At 39.0% G+C, this 19,737-nt stretch overlaps 3 protein-coding genes across 3 annotated transcripts; 2 read left to right on the top strand and 1 right to left on the bottom strand.

Annotated features, from left to right (window-relative positions):
- Positions 1-678: 678 nt before the first annotated feature.
- On the bottom strand, positions 679-3,154 carry LOC106171852 (uncharacterized). Its single transcript, XM_013552342.2, has 5 exons — positions 2,966-3,154; positions 2,351-2,398; positions 1,796-1,913; positions 1,377-1,466; positions 679-981 (listed from the first exon to the last, which is right to left on the bottom strand). Exons 1-5 carry the CDS (start codon positions 2,996-2,998, stop codon positions 848-850), a joined length of 423 nt encoding a protein of 140 aa, XP_013407796.2. The 5' UTR covers positions 2,999-3,154; the 3' UTR covers positions 679-847.
- Positions 3,155-6,134: 2,980 nt separating this feature from the next.
- LOC106167348 (uncharacterized) lies at positions 6,135-14,651 on the top strand. The gene is made up of 12 exons (XM_086995549.1): positions 6,135-6,253; positions 9,075-9,281; positions 9,587-9,748; positions 10,401-10,562; positions 11,003-11,149; positions 11,358-11,474; positions 11,738-12,469; positions 12,725-12,912; positions 13,268-13,496; positions 13,726-13,980; positions 14,170-14,236; positions 14,579-14,651. The coding sequence occupies exons 1-12, from the start codon at positions 6,196-6,198 to the stop codon at positions 14,649-14,651; spliced, it is 2,397 nt and encodes a 798-aa protein (XP_086851675.1). The 5' UTR covers positions 6,135-6,195.
- Positions 14,652-14,929: 278 nt separating this feature from the next.
- LOC106167339 (uncharacterized) lies at positions 14,930-19,317 on the top strand. The gene is made up of 8 exons (XM_086995548.1): positions 14,930-15,068; positions 15,300-15,397; positions 15,635-15,791; positions 15,986-16,138; positions 16,418-16,549; positions 17,255-17,440; positions 17,628-17,816; positions 18,001-19,317. The coding sequence occupies exons 1-8, from the start codon at positions 14,930-14,932 to the stop codon at positions 18,303-18,305; spliced, it is 1,359 nt and encodes a 452-aa protein (XP_086851674.1). The 3' UTR covers positions 18,306-19,317.
- Positions 19,318-19,737: the final 420 nt, after the last annotated feature.

Raw genomic sequence — 19,737 nt, 5'->3', positions numbered from 1 at the left:
CAGACGAGGGCGATTAAACTAAAACATATGCAGGGCATTGGTTTAAAAAATTTTGAGTTTGTTTCATGTCGCTCATTATATCGTTTTTTTGTAAGGGGGGGGGGAGCGTCGAAAAGGGAGTACCTTGTTAATGGAGCTAATGGAGGTCTGCATGTGCCCGCTGTGCATGCACCCCGCTTATCCGCCATTGTTACTGTGAATACAGTGGTGATTTTAATTCTGTTTTTAACGTCAAGAGCACGTAAACTGTCAACTCATTGTTACCAGTGTGTCATATTTTTAAATTGCTGAATTATACGTACTTTTTATTGTAGAAAATTGTTATGAAATTGTGTAACGTAAATATTATTGTTTTAATTTTGTGAATAGCATTTTATTGTAGCATTTAAGTGTCCGTTTTACGTCTGCGACGTACATATCTTTTACTTTATAGAGAAAAATCATTGCATGCTTTAGCAGCAAATAAACACGTCTTTTTAAGTCATCGTGTCGGCGTCCTTCAATTATAATTTTTCATCATTGAAGACATTTAACACGTGCAAATTTGAGCCCTAAAAGCAACAAAGTTATCATAAAACGATTTTTTATTTAAACCGAACAATAGAAACTTTTTCAGAAACTTGTTTTCCTATCAAACATATTTGCCTCTGCATTTTCCTAAAATAAATTAACATCCTGAAACATCTTATGGTTTAATTTATTGTCAAGATGATATTACCACTGAATAGTGTCGTTTTAATGAAAACAAAGGTTTCTGAAAATTACACATTTTATGCCATTTTATCGTAATTATAACATGTATGGGAGAAGCCACTTTCAAAACAACGTCCATGATTATTGGTAGCGTTTATGCAGGTAAATGACAATCTGGATTAGAAAAACAATTTCTCCAATATTCTCGTCTTTCTGCAACCCACTCAGCATCGTAACATCTGTGGGGAAGGCAACAAACCCCGGACATAGGCCGGTAGCACTCCAGACCTGAAAAAAATATACAAGTTTTATTAGATTTCATAACAAATCAGACATTAACATGGCGATATACTTGTTTTGGTATTCATTAGACTTTCACAACATATAACCTTAAACATTATAAGTGAATAACAACTCTCTTTCCAATTAATCTTTTTACTGATCTTATTAATATGGTACATGTATCATTAATGTGTCTTTTGTACCATTTACTGTTTTAAGCGATTTACCCCTCCCGCCCCCCCCCCCCCCCCCCCATCCCAAGTTACCGTTTTTCAGTACGTGATGATTTTCTGGTGAGCTATTATGCGTCATTAAAAAAATATGGATATCATCGCAAGATTAGGATCAATTTGTATAAAAATATAATGCATATAACAGAATATTTTGAGTAAACAAAATACCTTCGCCACAGCTACATGTGGATGGGCCACATACTTCGCCCTTCTGTTGGAGCACATTTGAGCACAAACCATACCCTGCAGACCCCAGACCTAAAAAATTCGATTGGGTTAATAATTTTTTTGTTTCTAAAATTGACATCTGCTGAAAAATTAAACTAAATGTCACAAATGCCACAGTTCGAATCTCCTTTCCCAAGAAAGAAAACATTTTTAATGAATATATAGGATTATTTGTTAATCACACACAGAAAGTACTGTGTATTCCATGTGAAAACTCATTAATTTTGTTTCCCATTAAGGGATTTCATTTTCAAAAGTATACCTATATACGTTATTTGATATTTTGTTGAAAAGTACTGCTGCTGCGTGTTCTTGAATTGATTTTCTTCACGCTATCATTGTCAACCTACTGTACTTACCTCCGCCCAGGAGAAGATCGCCGAAACTTCCCGAGTGCAACCGACCTACCACCGCCCCGCTCTCATCCCGACAACAACTGTTCCTTCCGCACTCTGATGACGACCTGCACTCTTTACTCTAAAAATGTTACAGTGTTTACATTCAGAAAGATATCGGTAAGAGATCGAGTTCAAGGATCGCTGTAAACAATATGCGGATGAATACCTTAAAGGCAGATCCCGGATGTGAGATTGGCGGAGGGGCCGGTAAATGATCATTATCGTGCTTAGCAGAATATTTGTCAAGAAAAGGTGCACTTCGAGATAAATAATATGCTAATGTTGTTATATTTCAACATGGATACATGTAGGTGCAGTGACACTTTAATTTAAATTGTAAATCACTCACTGTTACAGTACCGCACTAAGAAGGGCATATTGGGAGGGCCTATAGGGAACGATCGCTCCTCTAAAATGCTCATACTGGATATTCATTTCGATTTTATTTTTATGGTATAAATAATAATAATAATAATAATAATAATAATAATAATAATAATAATAATAATAACTTACCGGTATATCTGGTTTAAGACGAGCTGAGAATGAAACTGGGAAGAGCGTCTGAAATTATCATATTTTGTATAGTAACCTACTGAATTTGCCGAGCTCTCAAGGGTATACTATCCAATGACTTATTCATTCAGCGAGAATATAACAGCGCAGATATCGTATGGTGGTGTGGTCCCCCCACCCTCTCTCTCTCTCCCTCTCTCTCTCTCTCTCTCTCTTATACACTCACGAATACACATACAGACAGACACGTACAGAGAGAGAGAAGCTAAGAGAGGTGGGGGTAGGAGAGAGAGAGAGAGAGAGAGAGAGAGAGAGGAGCTAGGAGTGAGAGAAAGGGTATATATTGCCATGGTGCCTTCTGTGACTGTATAGTATACTAATATACCCCTATACATGAACTACTGCACGTAGTAGGCTACTAATATATAATACTATAGGCCTACATGCAGTGCGATATCGTATGTTTATACAGTAACATGAAGCAGTGCACTGCAAAACAAAACCAGAGATTTTATAAGTTTCAACACGACATTTAACCGAACAAAACTTATGCTGTAAGGTATTAAACAGACATAATTTAATCAGATTACAAGTTACAATAGCCAGTTTACTTACCACGACAACGGCGATAGCGACCAGTGTCTTCATCGTGTGTTGTATAGCCTACTTCAATAATCTCCTCTGTTTTCGTTGATTTAAAAGAAGCTAAAAGACGCCTCTCTTATATACGTGTATATTTCCGTGTCCGTGTCCCTGAATTAAACATACGCAAATTACAGGGGAGTGTTTTAAAGTTTATTTCCGGGTTGTTCCGTTTGAAACAGGACACGTCGGAGTTGATGAATATCTAAAGTTATAAAACACAAATAAATAAAAATATATAAATAAAAATATACATAAAAAGATAAGTCTTCAAAATATGTATTCTTGCTTCCACACGCGCAGTGTGTAAGGGGATACAGATACAGTGTATACCTTGTTCTTTTTCTCCCTTATTTTTGCTCTCTTCCATCTAGCTAGATCATTTTCTGTTATATTTTCTAGCCTAGGCCTAAGTTACGGATCCGATAGATAATGATACAGTAGTCATTTTGGCATTTTTGAGAAGATACGTGTATGGTAAAATAAGGAGATGAAGATGAAAATTGATATGGAAAGGGAAGACATCGTCATTGCCCCGATGAGCTGAAAGTGGTTGGGTGGTAAAAGCGTTGCCATAATTAGGGACAGGCACTTGCAGATCGAACATATTGCTAAGGGCAAGGGGTAGGGGTGGAACGTACAAAATACTGGAGAAATCTGTTATATGTACAGTACAGGCTGGAATCCGGCATTGGCAGGCTATTCAGAACTAGCCTCCTCCCTCAGTATAAAACATGATAACGAAATATTTCAGAGATATGTCAAACTCACAGCTTATGTAATGAACAGTAATTAATATATATATGGTCGGGGTAAAATAACTGCTGTTTTTACTTCTTTTTATCACACACACACACACACACACACACATACATATGACAGTGCCTGTAAGAAATCTTTACAATGTCACCTCTGACTGTGAAATCTTGAACATGGAAACGATGTTAAAACAAATGCCAAATATAAGTAGTTTTCACTGTAAGTATCTTAACGATTAATATTATTGGATGATCCGGTGCTTATGTACTTTCCGTGACATTTCCAAGGTCTATGGTATTGATGTTGTTGACAGTTTCGACCGTATTGAAAATCAATTTGCAGCAACTGTCATTTCTACATTAAACCTTTTTTTCTCCCATCTTGCTGACGCTAGTAAGACAATTAGATTTATTTTTGCACATCGTACATTGATCAGTTATGGATATTTTGGAATTGATTTTTTGCAACTTAAATGACATTTTTCTGCGTTGGAAATAAGATCACTTAGCATTTTGCATCACTTAATGTAATTGTCAAAAACATTTACACAATTGATTTAATTGGAAATAATTATGTCGAGCCTTAAATGTCTCTTTTTTCACTCGCTGGATTTCAAGCTTGTTTTTAACCCTGTGTCCCTTACGTTAAGTTCAGACACTGCAGCCATAGATACTTTTACAAATCCTCTTCAAGAACAAATTTATTTACATGAAATAAAACATATCACACCAGGTCTCCCCCTTTGATAACACAATACGATTTTAATAGGTACTTTACATTATTTAGCAGAGGGATTGAATTAGCCACAGATTTTTCAATTATTTCCTGGGCTTGTTTCTTTTGGCAATAAAATAATAACCCCATAAACAGGAATATTCGATAGGCATCCTTTGACAAACCTGCAATTCGATGCACACAGTAAAAATACGCCAATAGATAGCTTGCCAAAAAAAAAAAAAAAATACAATTCACTTGTAAATCAATCCATAAGTTTAATTACAGGTTTTCAAATTATCGATGTAAATATTTACAAATACCGTCATCATTTACACCGCTAAAGGCACCTTTCAATATATAATCAATAGGGGAAAAAAATGTCAGCGCTGTCATAAAGCGTTTTGTTAGCGTCTGAATCATTAGTGTCTCTGTAGCAGTAAAAGAGGTCGGTGTGACCCTGTACTGTGTACCAGAAGATCTGTCAGCAGAAGACTTAAGCATCATGGTGCTGAAGCGACTCCTTGCTTGTGAGATCCTGGTGTGTTTGATTGTATAATTGTATTCAAAGGCATGTTAATTCATATGAAAATTAGGCGTTATCACTGTCATGCTTGCTTGATAAACTGTAAGTATATCTCTAGTCATGAAAATCTGCCAAATACCCCAAAAAAGTATTCGGTATCACGGGGCACGTTGGCCCACCTGACATCACGTGTGTTTTTGTCACATTGCTAGCCATGTGGCATTACATTTTCAAAACAATAACGTTGCACATCTGTAGCCAAGTTCTTGTCGCTCGTTCTAAAACCGGTTTGGCGCGCTAACTTACTCTCATATGACCAATAGCTTTCCAAAAAATATACAATTCACTTGTAAATCAATCCATAAGTTTAATTACAGGTTTTCAATTTATCGATATAAATATTTACAAATGCCTTTATCATTTACACCGCTAAAGGCACCTTTCAATATATAATCAATAGGGTTAAAAAAATGTCAGCTTTGTCATAAAAGCGTTTTGTTAGCGTTTGACTCATTAGTGTCTCCGGCGCAGTATAAGAGGTCGGTGTGACCCTGTACTGTGTACCAGAAGACCTGCCAGCAGAAGACTTAAGCATCATGTGGCTAAGGCGATTCCTTGCTTGTGAGATCCTGGTGTGTTTGATTATATTCAAAGGTATGTTAATTCATATGAAAATTAGGCGTTATCACATCATGTTTGCTTGATAAACTGTTAGTATATCTCTAGTCATGGAAATCTGCCAAATACCCCAAAAAAAGTATTCGGTATCATGGGGCACGTTGGCCCACCTGACATCAGGTGTGTTTTTGTTACATTGCTAGCCATGTGGCATTACATTTTCAAAACAATAACGTTGCACATCTGTAGCCAAGTTCTTGTCGCTCGTTCTAAAACCGGTTTGGCGCGCTAACTTACTCTCATATGACCAATAGCTTGCCAAGAAATATACAATTCACTTGTAAATCAATCCATACGTTTAATTACAGGTTTTCAAATTATCGATATAAATATTTACAAATGCCTTCATCATTTACACCGCTAAAGGCACCTTTCAATAAATAATCAATAGGGTTAAAAAATGTCAGCGCTGTCATAAAAGCGTTTTATTAGCGTCTGACTCATTAGTGTCTCCGGCGCAGTATAAGAGGTCGGTGTGACCCTGTACTGTGTACCAGAAGACCTGGCAGCAGAAGACATACGCATCATGGTAGTGAAGCGATCCCTTGCTTGTGAGGTCTTGGTGTGTTTGATTATATTCAAAGGTATGTTAATTCATATAAAATTTGGCGTTATCACTGTCATGTTTGCTTGATAAACTGTTAATATATCTCTATAGTCATGGCATGAATTTGAAGCCTGCCAATTACCCCAAAAAGTATTTGGTTTCACGGGGCACGTTGGCCCACCTGACATCAGGTGTGTTTTTGTCAAATTGTGACCCATGTCGCAGAACATTTGCAAAACAATAGCGTCTATGCATTGTTGACATTTATAGGGTGTTTAAAAAGTTACTTATTTAAAAACCAAAGACTTCAACAGTTCACAAGCCTTTGAATTAGAACTTTACGCAGACATTTGACATCTTTATTTTTTGGTCAATCGTGAAAATGTCAGTTGTTTAAGTGAAACAGTTTTGATATAATCATCAAATCCCAAAACACGTGACAAGTTCACAACTGCCAGACACTGTCAGAAGTCATACAGGCCGGCTGGACATTTTTTTTAAATATTTAATTAATTTTTCAGTGTGCCAAAACTAAAAAAGCACAGTCATGGAATTTTCAGCATTTATAAAAATATCATTTTTTTCTAAAATATCTTTTACTATCCAAAGTGGAAAATAAAACTACATTTTTTGTTTTGTTCAATAATTGCAATGAAGGCGAGAGAGAGTCACCTAGAAATATACTGACAGTCAATGAAAACGCATCATTTATTTATCAAGTAATATTTTTGTTCCTTTGGCACATTAAGAAAATAACAGTTTACGTGTGAAATATGACCCATTATTCAGTTACTCAAGGTAAAATAAAGGTCAGAAAAGATCATTAAAATGCAAGGTCACGTAAGCAAATCTCTTTGGTTCCGCCCATCCTCCAGCATCCCCAGTGCCCACAGTCACTCTTTCAGTGTCAGACGTGGCATCACTGAACTTTTTTGTCATGTGTCATACTGGATAATTAATCGCCATATATTAAACCTGATTAATTCACACCAATCACGAGACAGGAAAAACACATGATTTTGTAACAACTGGTCACAAAATCACTGAAGCAGAAATTTTAAACATCCGAGTGGTCAGCCCACTCCCTTATGACCAAACAAGTACATTTGTATTCGTTTAAATGGTTGGAATCGATTCTCGGTAAAAAATACAAGAAAGTTTTCTGATGCGTTTTCGCTGACTGTACTGTCAGTATATATTTGAATACATGGATAGTATGACCATGATAGAAAACCATTTAGCCAAATGGTAATTATTGCAGGTTCTATTTAAGCGTCGTACGCTGTCAAAATAATGTATGAAGACTAAAGATACTTGATGATGGATGTTCTGAACTGAATGACTTTATAGAAATGTATGTTTGTTTCAGTTGGAATCAAAAGCAGAGTAAGATTGTAAAAGAAAATTGCTCCTTTCGAATTCTACTGTTTGTCACTGCTGTAGCTCTTAAAACATAATTGTGTGACACTACACCCTACAACTAAAATATTACTCTTATTTTTGTCCTTGCTACATGTACTCCGAAAATGAATAATCTAAGGTTATAAGGCTGTAAAGGGAGAGTTTACATAAGATTTAAAAACCATAATTATCTGTCTTTCTGTCAAGTGTCACTGCTAGACTTTTTATGGTGTCCCGGACAGTGACACGCATGCTTACAAACTGTAGCTAGAAAATAAGTACAGCTTGCATAACCAGGTGCCTTCTTAATCCATATAAGCATGCCTGTTGTCAAACGCCTGGTGCTGGGGAAATGTTTCTTAAATGCATACATTTGAGTGCGAAAATTCACATTTGAAGGTTTGCAAAATGTGCTGTCCTTTGTGGTCTTTTTGTTGTGGTCTTTTTTGTGTTGTTAATGAAGGAGAAGTTTTTTTTATCTTTATACTCCGTACCCCCCAAAAAAAGAGAGAAAAAAGTGGTATTAAGGGCAGCGACGCTGTGAAAAATTAGGGGCAAAAAGAAGCTAGTACATCTGTGTTTGTCGCTCAGACGCTGCCCTCCAGCTATACCTGGTACACGTGTATGCGTAGGTATAGATCGTTAAAACATAATGACTAAAAACATAACATGAGCCACACGTAAATATGTCCAGTGGCCCGAAGGGTCTCGTAAACAAACAGAAAGCACTTTGTTTTACTGGAGTAAAAACATGACCCAGCTATTAAGGCGCCATGACTAAGTCCGCTTGTCGAAGATCCTAGCAACTTGATGCTGGGATTGGAATTGTAAGTAAATAAACAAATAAACTAAATTTGAGCCTTGCCTAATGCAAGTCCTTCAAAACTACAAAAATGTTGCTACGACTACAAAAAAAGAAAAAAAAAAAAAAAGGAAGACTCTTACCTACAAAACGGCAACAAACCTGGAAATCAAAGGGAAAAAAATGGTACATTGTAAGCGGGCTGCAGAGAAATGTCCTGAAAGTGCAATGTGGGGTTAGAAATTTTCCTAAGAGGGTCTTAGTCTGAATTGATATGTTATTTAAAGCCTCGGTCACAACCGGCCGTACGGGCTCTTACGGCCTGTTTGTGTCCACATTTTGCGCAGAATCTCACGTGCAACGCAAGTCTCTTTTGCCAAATTTGGAGTTCGCAGGATGTTGGACATGTCCAAAAGATTCTACGAATAATCTGCGAACAGCGAGGAACGAGCAAAGTCGAAAGCACCGCGCGTCGCACGTGCGTGACCCCTACGCACGGAGAATATACGAGGTATAGGACTCAAGACGCACGGCCGTGTCTCGAAAATTGAAGCCTAGGTCCCAACCGAATGTACGAACATCCACGTTTTCCCCATTTTTTGGCCGTAGACCACACATTTTGCACGTTTGCAAATGTTCTCCTGTTATATTGCAGGTACAACTGCAAGCCTTCTGGGGTTTTGGCCTCTTCACAAAAACACGCTCGGAGCAGACAGAAGCGGAAATGGTAATGACGGAGTTCGTTATAACGTCCGAGCGTCCAGTTTTCTGGACAGCTATCTCACGTGGTATAGCAGCAACGCTCGCCTGACCATAGCTAACGGGGGACGATACGTGATGACCGGGTCGTTTAGTATCATAAGTAAGTATCGGAGACAATCTGTTACATTTCTCAATATTGAAAAGCGTGTTTCTTTCTTGTACAACAATGTCTTTTGGATTTTAATTTGGCCTGGGTCACTTTTAAATCTGACTTGCTTTCATTCTGTCCCGCGAAATATACATGTATATCTTAACACCAGTCGTTAAAGATTATAGTTATAAGTTTGTATATACTATATCAGCCTTTTTATGGAAACTTCTATAATTGATTTCTTCAACGAATAGTTGTACTAATTATAATGCTTTACTGCCTAGTCCGGATGATGTAGATTTTATTAATTTCAGTGGGGGTCAAGCCACGACATTCGAGTTATGGCAACACTAATACTGAAGACTTTGTTATATTCCAATATGACGGTGGATTTACTCTCTCTATCGACACTAAGAAGTACGGCATTACAGCAATTACGTCATCAGTGTCCTGTCCCGTGCAACTGGCGACATCTGGTGGGTAAAATAAGCATTACTTTCAAAAGCAAAGAATGAAATGTAATTGGAGAAAAAAAAATATGTCGCCTTCTTGTCGTCTTTGGAAGATCAGGCCCGTAGTCGGGGGGGGGGGGGGGGGGTCGGGGGGTTCGAAAGAACCGCCCCTTTTGGTGGGAAAAGGTCCACTCTGGGTAAAATTTGACCTAGGTTCATGAAGTTTTTTTGGAAAAAGGTCCACTTTTTCAGAAAAAGAACCCCCCTTTTGAAATTGCTGGCTACGGGCCTGAAGATGTTGTTCACTTAATTTACCCAGCTGTGGTGAGCAAAGAAATCAGAAAGTATACCATCCATTTACTCCAGTTTTCAGTTTTTTCACCACAACAAATTTGTACAAGGCTGAAATTGGCCCGTTTGAACTGCACAGTCCACCAAGAATATATCACAATATTATATGTATGAACTGTGGACACACTTTGATATATAACGCAATACAATTTGACCAAGTTATGAGATGTTTGCATATTATTACACTACAGGTCGCCAAGACAGAGTGCACTATGTAGATACACATAATTTACAAGAACAATGCGAAATTTATAGCAACATATAGCAAAGAAAATTGTAGCACTGTTTTGTTCATTAACCGTAAACATCTACAAATTCATTCCAGGGAATACTGCAATTTTTTATTCGGATTCCTGGCTATTTTTGACTTACGACGAGCCTAATCAGGTGATGACTCTACGCTACGGCACCAGTACGTCTTCTTTGACCGCAGCGACATTTACTTCCATTGTGGGACCGTTTGAAATGTCCGGAGACATTATCATAGGTAATAATGTTCAAAGGCTTTGTTGACATGTGAACCAACTTGAACAAACAATATTTAACTTTTATTTAAAGGCGCATAAAACTGCCTAAGTATAATAAAAAGCAAATTGGTTGGCTTGTAAACGTCATCCAAGTGATTTTCTATGTCAGTCTAGAAAACGGGTTGTAAGAAATAAGCACGAAGTAAGTTTCTTTACGACATTATTACTCCAATCTGGTTTAGACAAATACTAAGAATGTCAGTTTGGATTCATGTGTGGCCCAAAGTTAACGGTGCACTTGCAGAACGCTCAATTAGGTTATGTGTGTGCGTTTGATTTTGTTTTGAACCAATTTGTTTGTTTGTTTGGTTGGTTGGTTGCTTGTCTGTTTGCTTGTTTCTACCTAGCCCATTAAGATGAGGTACATAAAGTCCATAATATATGCATTCACTTGTTTTAGGAAGGCGATATACAGGAGGCTGCGACCAGATTCCGTCAAATAACCGCTTCGAGGGATACGTAAGATGCGTGTATATATTTGATACATTGATTAGTACGACCGAGGCGGCCACAGCCATGGATAAATGTATTGCGCAAGACTACACAGGTGATCTCTCTCTCTTTCTCTCTCTCTCTCATGCATGGGTGCACGTTATGGCATATAAAATGTCTATGTGTGAATAATATCAATTTATTTCGACTAATACTAGTATAACAACGCCAAAATAACGTCATGAAATTTTGTGCATGCATCATTCTTTGATCAAGATGAACTAATCAGTGCAGTAACACTATTAAATCATGTTCATGGTCAGACTCAGTAGACCAGTGTGCCAGTGGACCATGCCAAAATGGCGGGACCTGCACAGACGGGCTGTTTTCCTATTCTTGTGCCTGCGTTTCTGGATTTAGCGGAACCAGCTGCGAAAATGGTAGGTAAATTGCACACACACGCACACAAACATGGACTCGGTGTTTGACCATCCTTCCAGAGCCAAAAAAACTGAATTCATCCACAAAACATGTCTTTGTCAAATAATATAAACAAATCTTTTACCTGTTAATCAAACAGACTCGTTATCCAGTGCTGATAATGCAAACTGGCTTGTGCTCTCCATGTAGAAAAATATCCAGTTTCCTGAGAATCAAATTTGTAAGTCATCGCCTACTAATTTTCATGTTTTCACTATGCCAGCGTTAACGATACCACAAGCAGCGACCACGCAGGCACCAACGACTGAAGCAACAACTACGCAGGCACCAACGACTGAAGCAACAACTACGCAGGCACCAACGACTGAAGCAACAACTACGCTGGCACCAACGACTGAAGCAACAACTACCCAGGCACCAACGACTGAAGCAACAACTACGCAGGCACCAACGACTGAAGCAACAACTACCCAGGCACCAACGACTGAAGCAACAACTACGCTGGCACCAACGACTGAAGCAACAACTACCCAGGCACCAACGACTGAAGCAGCAACTACGCAGGCACCAACGACTGAAGCAACAACTACCCAGGCACCAACGACTGAAGCAACAACTACCCAGGCACCAACGACTGAAGCAACAACTACGCAGGCACCAACGACTGAAGCAACAACTACCCAGGCACCAACGACTGAAGCAACAACTACCCAGGCACCAACGACTGAAGCAGCAATTTCGCAGGCACCAACGACTGAAGCAGCAACTACAGAGGCACCAACGACTGAAGCAACAACTACGCAGGCACCAACCACTGAAGCAGCGACTACGCAGGCACCAACCACTGAAGAAGCGACCACGCAGGCACCAACGACTGAAGCAACAACTACAGAGGCACCAACGACTGAAGCAACAACTACGCAGGCACCAACCACACAAGCAGCCACTACGCAGGCACCGACAACGGTCCAGGCCTCCACTACCAGTAGCCCTAGTAAGTATTTTTGCTCAGTCCTATATGTAAATGGATGAACGCACAGATGACACGGAATTTTAGGTTGTTAAATAAATTATTTGTATTGGTATTTGTATGCTCCCATGTTAGGTTTGTACGGGTTTTGATGCTGACAATAATATGGTACAAATCTTTTCTGATTGGTAAATACGAGTACACGAGCCACGATCAATATTTAAATTGTACATGTGTGTGCACGTTTCCTTACTGGAGAACGTTTGTTTTATTTCACAGATTTACCCACCTCAGACGGCACTGTCTGTCCGAGCGGCTGGTCATTTGGATGCCAGTACAGTTGTTATCAGTTGCTATTTGACCACACTGACCATTACGACTATAGAAAGGGCTGCACTGACCTAGGGGGCTACCTCGCTGTGGTGAATTCCAGGGAAGAGCAAGACCATGTCATTCAAATCCTCAGGGTTCGCCATTTCTGTTTTTCTACCTCCTTCCATCCATCTGTCTCTCTCTTCCTCCATCCCTCCACCACTCACTGCCTCTCTCTCTCTTTCTTTCCTCTCCGCGTCTGAATGTTGTATTTCTTCATTTATGAAATATGTCACATTGCATGTTATAACCGTGTGTTTATTACGTCATCCCTTCGTTCGGAAAACGAGAATTTAAGAACATGTTTAGTTGTCTACAGTAATGCAACTTAAACGCCATTCCTGATACGATGCACACTCATCACACACACACAAACACACACACACACACTCACACACACACTCACACACACACACACGCACGTTTAACATAGAAACGTCTTGTTTTCAGTATAATACATCAGCAACCGACGTGATATCAGGGATGTTCGACCCATCCTATAGCATGGTATATACTGGAGAAGATGGCTCTTATCTGTCGTACTCTTACTGGGATGCCGGAAACCCGGACACTAGTGGTCTGAAGACACGGGTACTGTTTAACAAGACCTCCAACTTCAGCTGGATCAATGCAGAGATCAGTGGGGGGCCTAATAGAGCTCTGTGTGAAATTAACGGCGGTATGTATACACCTCTTTCTCGGTACTTTTAAGTAATGTTGTCTACTGGATTGGATCCAAACTCACAATTTTTAATTTCCACATACAAAATAAATCTATATATATAAGTAAAATAAAATTAAAGCATATAATAAAATGAAAGAAAAAATAAATTAAAATTTGATAAAATAGGACATAGAAGATTGAAGACCTTTGCTGTTGATGACTGAAACCCTTTCTGTTATCTTAGGATTTGACGGCTGTTTCAATAATCCAACAACGTACCGTGTCAAGGTATCGCATTCTCGGCTCATGAACAGTCTTCAGTGTATAGAGTACTGCCGTGGACAGGACATCCCCAAGGCCGCAGTGTCCGGTGCAGACTGCTACTGTATAAACAGTGAACCAACTGGGAAGCAGTCCTCAAGTGATTGTGCTTTAGGTTGCCCTTATAACCCCGTCCAGCATTGTGGAGGAACCAATAAGGCCAATGTTTATTCTGTCTGTAAGTTAGGTCAGACAAAAGCGATAAGCGGGATAATTAACAAGCAGCGATTCTCTGTAAAGAGGATGGGACGTTACAATTAAATATTACACCAAATTATGCCACAATACTGCTATGTTTACAAGCACATTATCTGCAACAAGAATTTCGGTTTGCTAATTTATTTGATATATCTATATTAATTTTCAGCGTACTACTACTCCCGTGCTGCATCCTGTATGCATCTGGCAGAACAAGGTGTTTTAATAGAGGGAACGTATTGGGTTCAGGAAGAGGCAGGACAAACATCTAAAAAAGTTCAATGCAATAATAACGGTAATTACTTCACAATTAGCGTAGCTTGTGTACTATTTCCATGCATTTGAAAACCTTTTATCAGTGAATTTGATATCTGGCCCCACATCTTTTTGATAACCTCCTGGTTTAGAGGAATTGCGTTACCTCATTTACGACAACATTCACTATTAGTCCCATGCCATACGCCAGTGGCACTCTCTCACTCCAGCACTGAAAAACATCATCATCTTTATAGATTAACATTGACCAACACAAGATAACCACCTGACCATGTTACATCATTTACAATAACATTCTTTAGGTCCATGCCATACCCCACTGATGCATTTTTACGACAACACTTTAACAATTACGACATCATCGAATTCCAGTGATGCAAACTATACAGAAAGCAACGCATTGTAAGTAAAACTGCGTGTACTGTTTTCCAAAAAGTACAAAGGCTTTTTTATCCCCATTTATGTTTTGCTTAAGCTTTAATCTTGCAAAGAAAGTTTGAGACTTATATGTACATGTATCAACCGTTAGATAAATTCAAATGATTTGTTAGCTAGTTAGACATTATTCCGAACATGCAGGTACTTAGGCTTGAGTTTAAACATCCCTCATGGCAGCACTCAAATATGACCACCCTTTTTTAATTGATTGACTAATGACTGTGACGCCCCAGTACTTTGTATATTCCAGCCTCTATGGCGTGTTCGGTGTCGGTTTTGACACGGGAGATGCCAACCCCTGGATCCAAGTGTCGTACAGCGAACTTTTCATATTTACAGGCATCGCGACTCAAGGTAAAATGCGTTTTTTGTCAAATATTTCCGGCTTAATTTTTGGTGGAAACAAAGTTTGAAGCTGTCAAAGTAAGAAAGATGCTACCGCAGTCTGTCACTTCTGTCTGAATTCTGGCTGGTTGTAATAGATGTACATGTACTAATAGATCATTCTTTACATCTGGACACTTGAGCTGCGCCAGTAAACAGTCATTGAATAAGGCATATATGGTGATAATTGTATTGAAACAGGTGCCAAAGATGTGGACAATATGCAGTGGGTTGGAGGCTACTCCATCGACTACAGTGAAGACGGTATGAACTGGACACATTACGACAACGGCAACCAGGTGACTATATACAAGTATATATATATATATATATATATATATATATATATATATATATATATATATATATATATATGTTTCGTGGAGGCCGTGAATTATGGTCGCGTTTCCAATCAAACTAATGATCTACGTAGATCGATCTAACTCTGTAGGGACTCTTGCTGAATGCAATCAGATGCAATTAAATTTTGATTTCATTTAACGAGAGTCCAGGAGTATTTTTTATATCTATTATAGTTGGCCGGCAACACAGATTTCAACAAAGTGGTGCTGAATACCTTTAAGTATCCGTTCTTGGCGCAGCATGTTCGCTTATATCCCAACACCTCGACCTGCTACAACAACTGCAGTCTGCGCGTGGAGATGTACGGCTGCAAGTACAGTTCCTTTGACCGTAAGTACTGTGCAGTTGTTTGTTTATATGTTATCGCATCAGTTTCTACAGTAATATATTCAGAACCAGGTTGGAATTTTTTTATTTAATTGAATTTTACTTTATTATGTGTGACTGATTTCTATCATAAACTCACTTTCTATCATAAACCCACAACTTCCATGTTTCTGCCAATAAATCATGTTCTTGGACAGATGGCGACTATTACGTTGGGTGTATCGTTGAGACGATGGACCCAAACCTAAGTCCTGTCATGGAACGGGTTATATCAACAAACTGTGGAACACCTGCCGCCTGTGTTGACTTATGCAGAGATATTGGGTATCTTTATGCTGGTCTGAGTGGAGGTAAGATACTAATATATTACAGAATTACAGGATGGGAAATGCACATTTATTGAATAATAAACACCGAGTCGTTATGATGGCTGTTTTACATATGTGTTGGTTTAAATAAAGAAGTAAGGAACTGAACAACCTGGAAATATACACAAAGCTTACCAAACTCTTTTTTAATAACGTCGTGTCGCAGATATGCTAATGTATATATTGTCACTGCATTTAAGTGCTTCTTCCCAGCTTCTTCATCGTCACCCGTATGACGGCTTAACCTTATTTTCTTGACAGACAACTGCTCCTGTTCCAATAGCGTGGACAAATACGGCCGTTCTTCGAAATCGTACTGTTACACAAGGTGCTCTGGCGATTCGATCGCCTTTTGTGGAGGACACTACCGTTATTCTGTATGGAGGACGTGGGGTAAGTTGAAAAACTTGGGGACATACCCACCTTAAGGATGCGTTCCCAATGCAACTAACGTACCAGATAGATCGTTCGAACTCCACGGCGACTTTTGTTGAATGCAATCAGACAAACTGAACGGTACACCTCCTGGAGCAGCTGGAGATGACAAAACTTTGGTGGCATCTGGCAGCTTTTTCAGTTCGTTTTGAGTGCCACTGACCACTCACGAAAGTTAATCACCGTTAAATATAAAGCTACTCGATGAGGCGTGTTCTTCAGTTGATCTGATTGCATTCACCGAGAATACCCGCGGGGCTGGAACAATCTACCTAGAGTGATAGTTTCATTGGGAACGCATCCTTAAATCTTTCTTAGCGAATTTGTAAAATGTTGCTGTGGAAATGGACAGAAATTGTTACTGGGAGCGAGATCCCAACACGTTTTACTGGACAGGACCTCACCATCATCTTTCGCCTTGGGCCGGAATGACCGCCATAGTAGCTACATGCTCAGACCAGAGTTGCTTCTGTAGTTTTTCCTAGTATCTCATTTGTTAACAAACCATTATAATTAATGATGATAACTGAATAAATAAGACAGTCACTACTCATGGTAATAGTATAATATTGTAAAGCTAATAAGGATAGATGAATAGACTATCAAATGGTCATTATTGATGCAATTTTTGACATGGCAAAAACCTCCTGGCTATCTTCCTAGATGTACGTTGCCCCGCAGTGCCATCTGTGGGCAACACCTTCCCTTCCAACGCAAACAGGCAGCACAATGTCAAGGTCACGTACAGCTGCCTTCCAGGCTTTCACTGGCCAGCGGCAACTCTGGAGGAACACAAATCAATCACCTGTCAAGTCAATAACTGGACAGCCACGCCCCCTGCTTGTGAAGGTAAGGGATTGAAAGATACATTATAACTATACTCACAGTTCTAAACTTTTTTTAAAAAATGAAGATGGATATTCAACTCGCCTTGATTATGTCATTAAAGGTCCCTAAATGCTTATCCACAGAATTTTGGAGGTATTTGATGTTATGTGCAGGTGTTTAAGCATAATAATTTACCATTTTCTGCTAGCCGTGCAGTGTGCTGGGAACCTGCAGACAGTTTCCAACGCAACCGTGACGCAGTCTGGCAACAGATACCTAGATATCGCCACATACACGTGTATAGAGAACCACGCCTTCCAGGATGGAACGACAACGAAGAAGGCGTCTTGCTTGAGTAGCGGGCAGTGGGATAACAACGTCCCATCTGCCTGCATCCGTAAGTGCATTTAAAGGGCATTATTTTAAAACTTTTAAAACCATTCTAAAGATTTCTTAGTGTTATTAACCAGTAATTACTGTCCATACATTTATAACCTACGGGTATCATCAGCGTATCTACACGCATATGTAATATTTGATGAAGAAAATCCTTTCCTTTAATCGTTTTCACCATTAAACAGGTCCCCAGTGCCCGGCGGTATCCAGTAGCCTTTCTCACACCACGGTCAACTCTAGTGACCACGGGGCGGGAGCGGCGGTGAGGTACGAGTGCTCTCCAAACGCCGCCTTCAGTGACGGGAGCTCGGAGAGGACACGTCGTTGCCTCGTGTCCGGACACTGGGACAGTACGGAGGAGGCGTGTGGTAAGGGTCACTGTGAGATAACACCGCACCAGTTTGGTGGGTGGGTTAAGGTGTGTTTACATATTAATAGTATAATTAAAGTCGACAATATTCGTCACAAACCAATTCTACGGGCGGCCTGAGGCAGGTAAGATCATATGATCACATGGTATATCAAATCCGACCGTGCAAATAAACGGTTGTTCTGACTATAATCAGATCAGGTATATATTTTATAAAGTGCATATTTTACTCAATTATTAACTAAAATATAATAACGATGTTTATAATAAATCATATGAGGTATTCATTCAATCTCACCATCATCAAATTATTTAACAAGATCGTTGGCCACGAACGACAGAAAAGGTAGGTAAATTTTCTAAATCCATAGAACTCAATCTCTTTGTTTAAAGTTTACATTTTACTTTACTGATTTTTTCTTTTTCGTTATTCATGTCTTTTACGCTTTAAAGGTTTTTCTTCCTGCTTTTTTATGTGTGGATGTTTATATTGCTACACTTACTCGCTACAAATCGGTGAGATGGGATGAAAGGAAGAGGTGTGTGTGTGTGTGTGTCTGTGTGAGAGAGTGGGAGAGAGAGAAAGAGAATTAACTTGGATTGTGCGGTGTTGTGCATCAGAAAAACGTGGTTGTTTGATAGATGTGCCTAACTTGAAAGAAACTGAAAGTTGATGTAATAGTTGTTGATAATAACCATCGATTTCAAGCCAGGAAAGATCCGTAGCAGCTCAAGCATGTAGAAGTAGCAATTTTCGGTGAAAAAAAAATAACACCAAGAAATTGGGAGGTGACTTATACGGGCTCGAAGCGACATGATCCTGCAGCCTCACGTTTTTTCTGTAAACATATGCGATAGTTGGAGCCCACAAAAAAAAAAAAGAAAAAAAAAACATAACACTTTTTAGAAGCACGATATATTTTCATTATATCCTATATATCTGTGTGCTGACTGAACTGATTCCATTGATTGCCAGAATCCTCCACAGAGTTGGACCGGCCCAGCTTGTACGATGTGTGAATCAGACTGCGGCTTAAGGGTGCATTCACAATCTACATGTATCTACATGTAGTGCGAGTTAACTGAATGGGGACCCTGAAGTTTCAGTATTTGGGACATCTTAAATGGAAGCTTTTAGCATTACTTACTGATTGTTTTGCTTCTAGATCATGGCATCGCACACAGGTTATACTGAGCACTAAAAAAACAGATTTATTTAATTTGATGATAGTTTTAAGAAAGACGGGCTTAACACAAGTGGACCAAAGAATAATGCAACTTTTTCGACAGGTTTTCACAAGTCATTGTTCAATATATAATGACATGTTTTTGTCTTCTGTAGGAGAATAATTTTTTTTTTGTGATTGACAACATTAGTGGAGTTATTGATACTTTGATATCTAAAATATTATTATTATGTGTAATAAAACAAATGTTTTATCATTAGACAAATAAAAGATGTTCCATATTTAATGTATTAAGGGCCGAAAGCTGTGTAGACAAAGTCTTCTGAATGACTTAAAAAGTAAAATTAATATCCAGGATTTGGGGA

Source organism: Lingula anatina, chromosome 9 (genome assembly GCF_051362555.1).
Source record: "Lingula anatina isolate TDL-2025a chromosome 9, LinAna3.0, whole genome shotgun sequence".
Classification (NCBI taxonomy): domain Eukaryota; kingdom Metazoa; phylum Brachiopoda; class Lingulata; order Lingulida; family Lingulidae; genus Lingula; species Lingula anatina.
The sequence above is the reverse complement of the archived record's forward strand: the minus strand, read 5'-3'. Positions and strand labels throughout refer to the sequence as shown.

What these genes read in the sequence shown, in the direction of transcription:
- LOC106171852 (XM_013552342.2), bottom strand. Translation starts at nt 2,998, where the DNA reads ATGAAGACACTGGTCGCTATCGCCGTTGTCGTG. An exon ending in GTCTTAAACCAGATATACCG is followed by an intron (nt 1,914 to 2,350) that starts GTAAGTTATTAT and finishes TAACATTTTTAG; the next exon opens with AGTAAAGAGTGCAGGTCGTC. An exon ending in CGATCTTCTCCTGGGCGGAG is followed by an intron (nt 1,467 to 1,795) that starts GTAAGTACAGTA and finishes CGAATTTTTTAG; the next exon opens with GTCTGGGGTCTGCAGGGTAT.
- LOC106167348 (XM_086995549.1), top strand. Translation starts at nt 6,196, where the DNA reads ATGGTAGTGAAGCGATCCCTTGCTTGTGAGGTCTTGGTGTGTTTGATT. An exon ending in CTCCACTACCAGTAGCCCTA is followed by an intron (nt 12,470 to 12,724) that starts GTAAGTATTTTT and finishes TTTATTTCACAG; the next exon opens with ATTTACCCACCTCAGACGGC. An exon ending in TCTGTGTGAAATTAACGGCG is followed by an intron (nt 13,497 to 13,725) that starts GTATGTATACAC and finishes CTGTTATCTTAG; the next exon opens with GATTTGACGGCTGTTTCAAT.
- LOC106167339 (XM_086995548.1), top strand. Translation starts at nt 14,930, where the DNA reads ATGACTGTGACGCCCCAGTACTTTGTATATTCCAGCCTCTATGGCGTG. An exon ending in ATTACGACAACGGCAACCAG is followed by an intron (nt 15,398 to 15,634) that starts GTGACTATATAC and finishes TATCTATTATAG; the next exon opens with TTGGCCGGCAACACAGATTT. An exon ending in TTCTGTATGGAGGACGTGGG is followed by an intron (nt 16,550 to 17,254) that starts GTAAGTTGAAAA and finishes CTATCTTCCTAG; the next exon opens with ATGTACGTTGCCCCGCAGTG.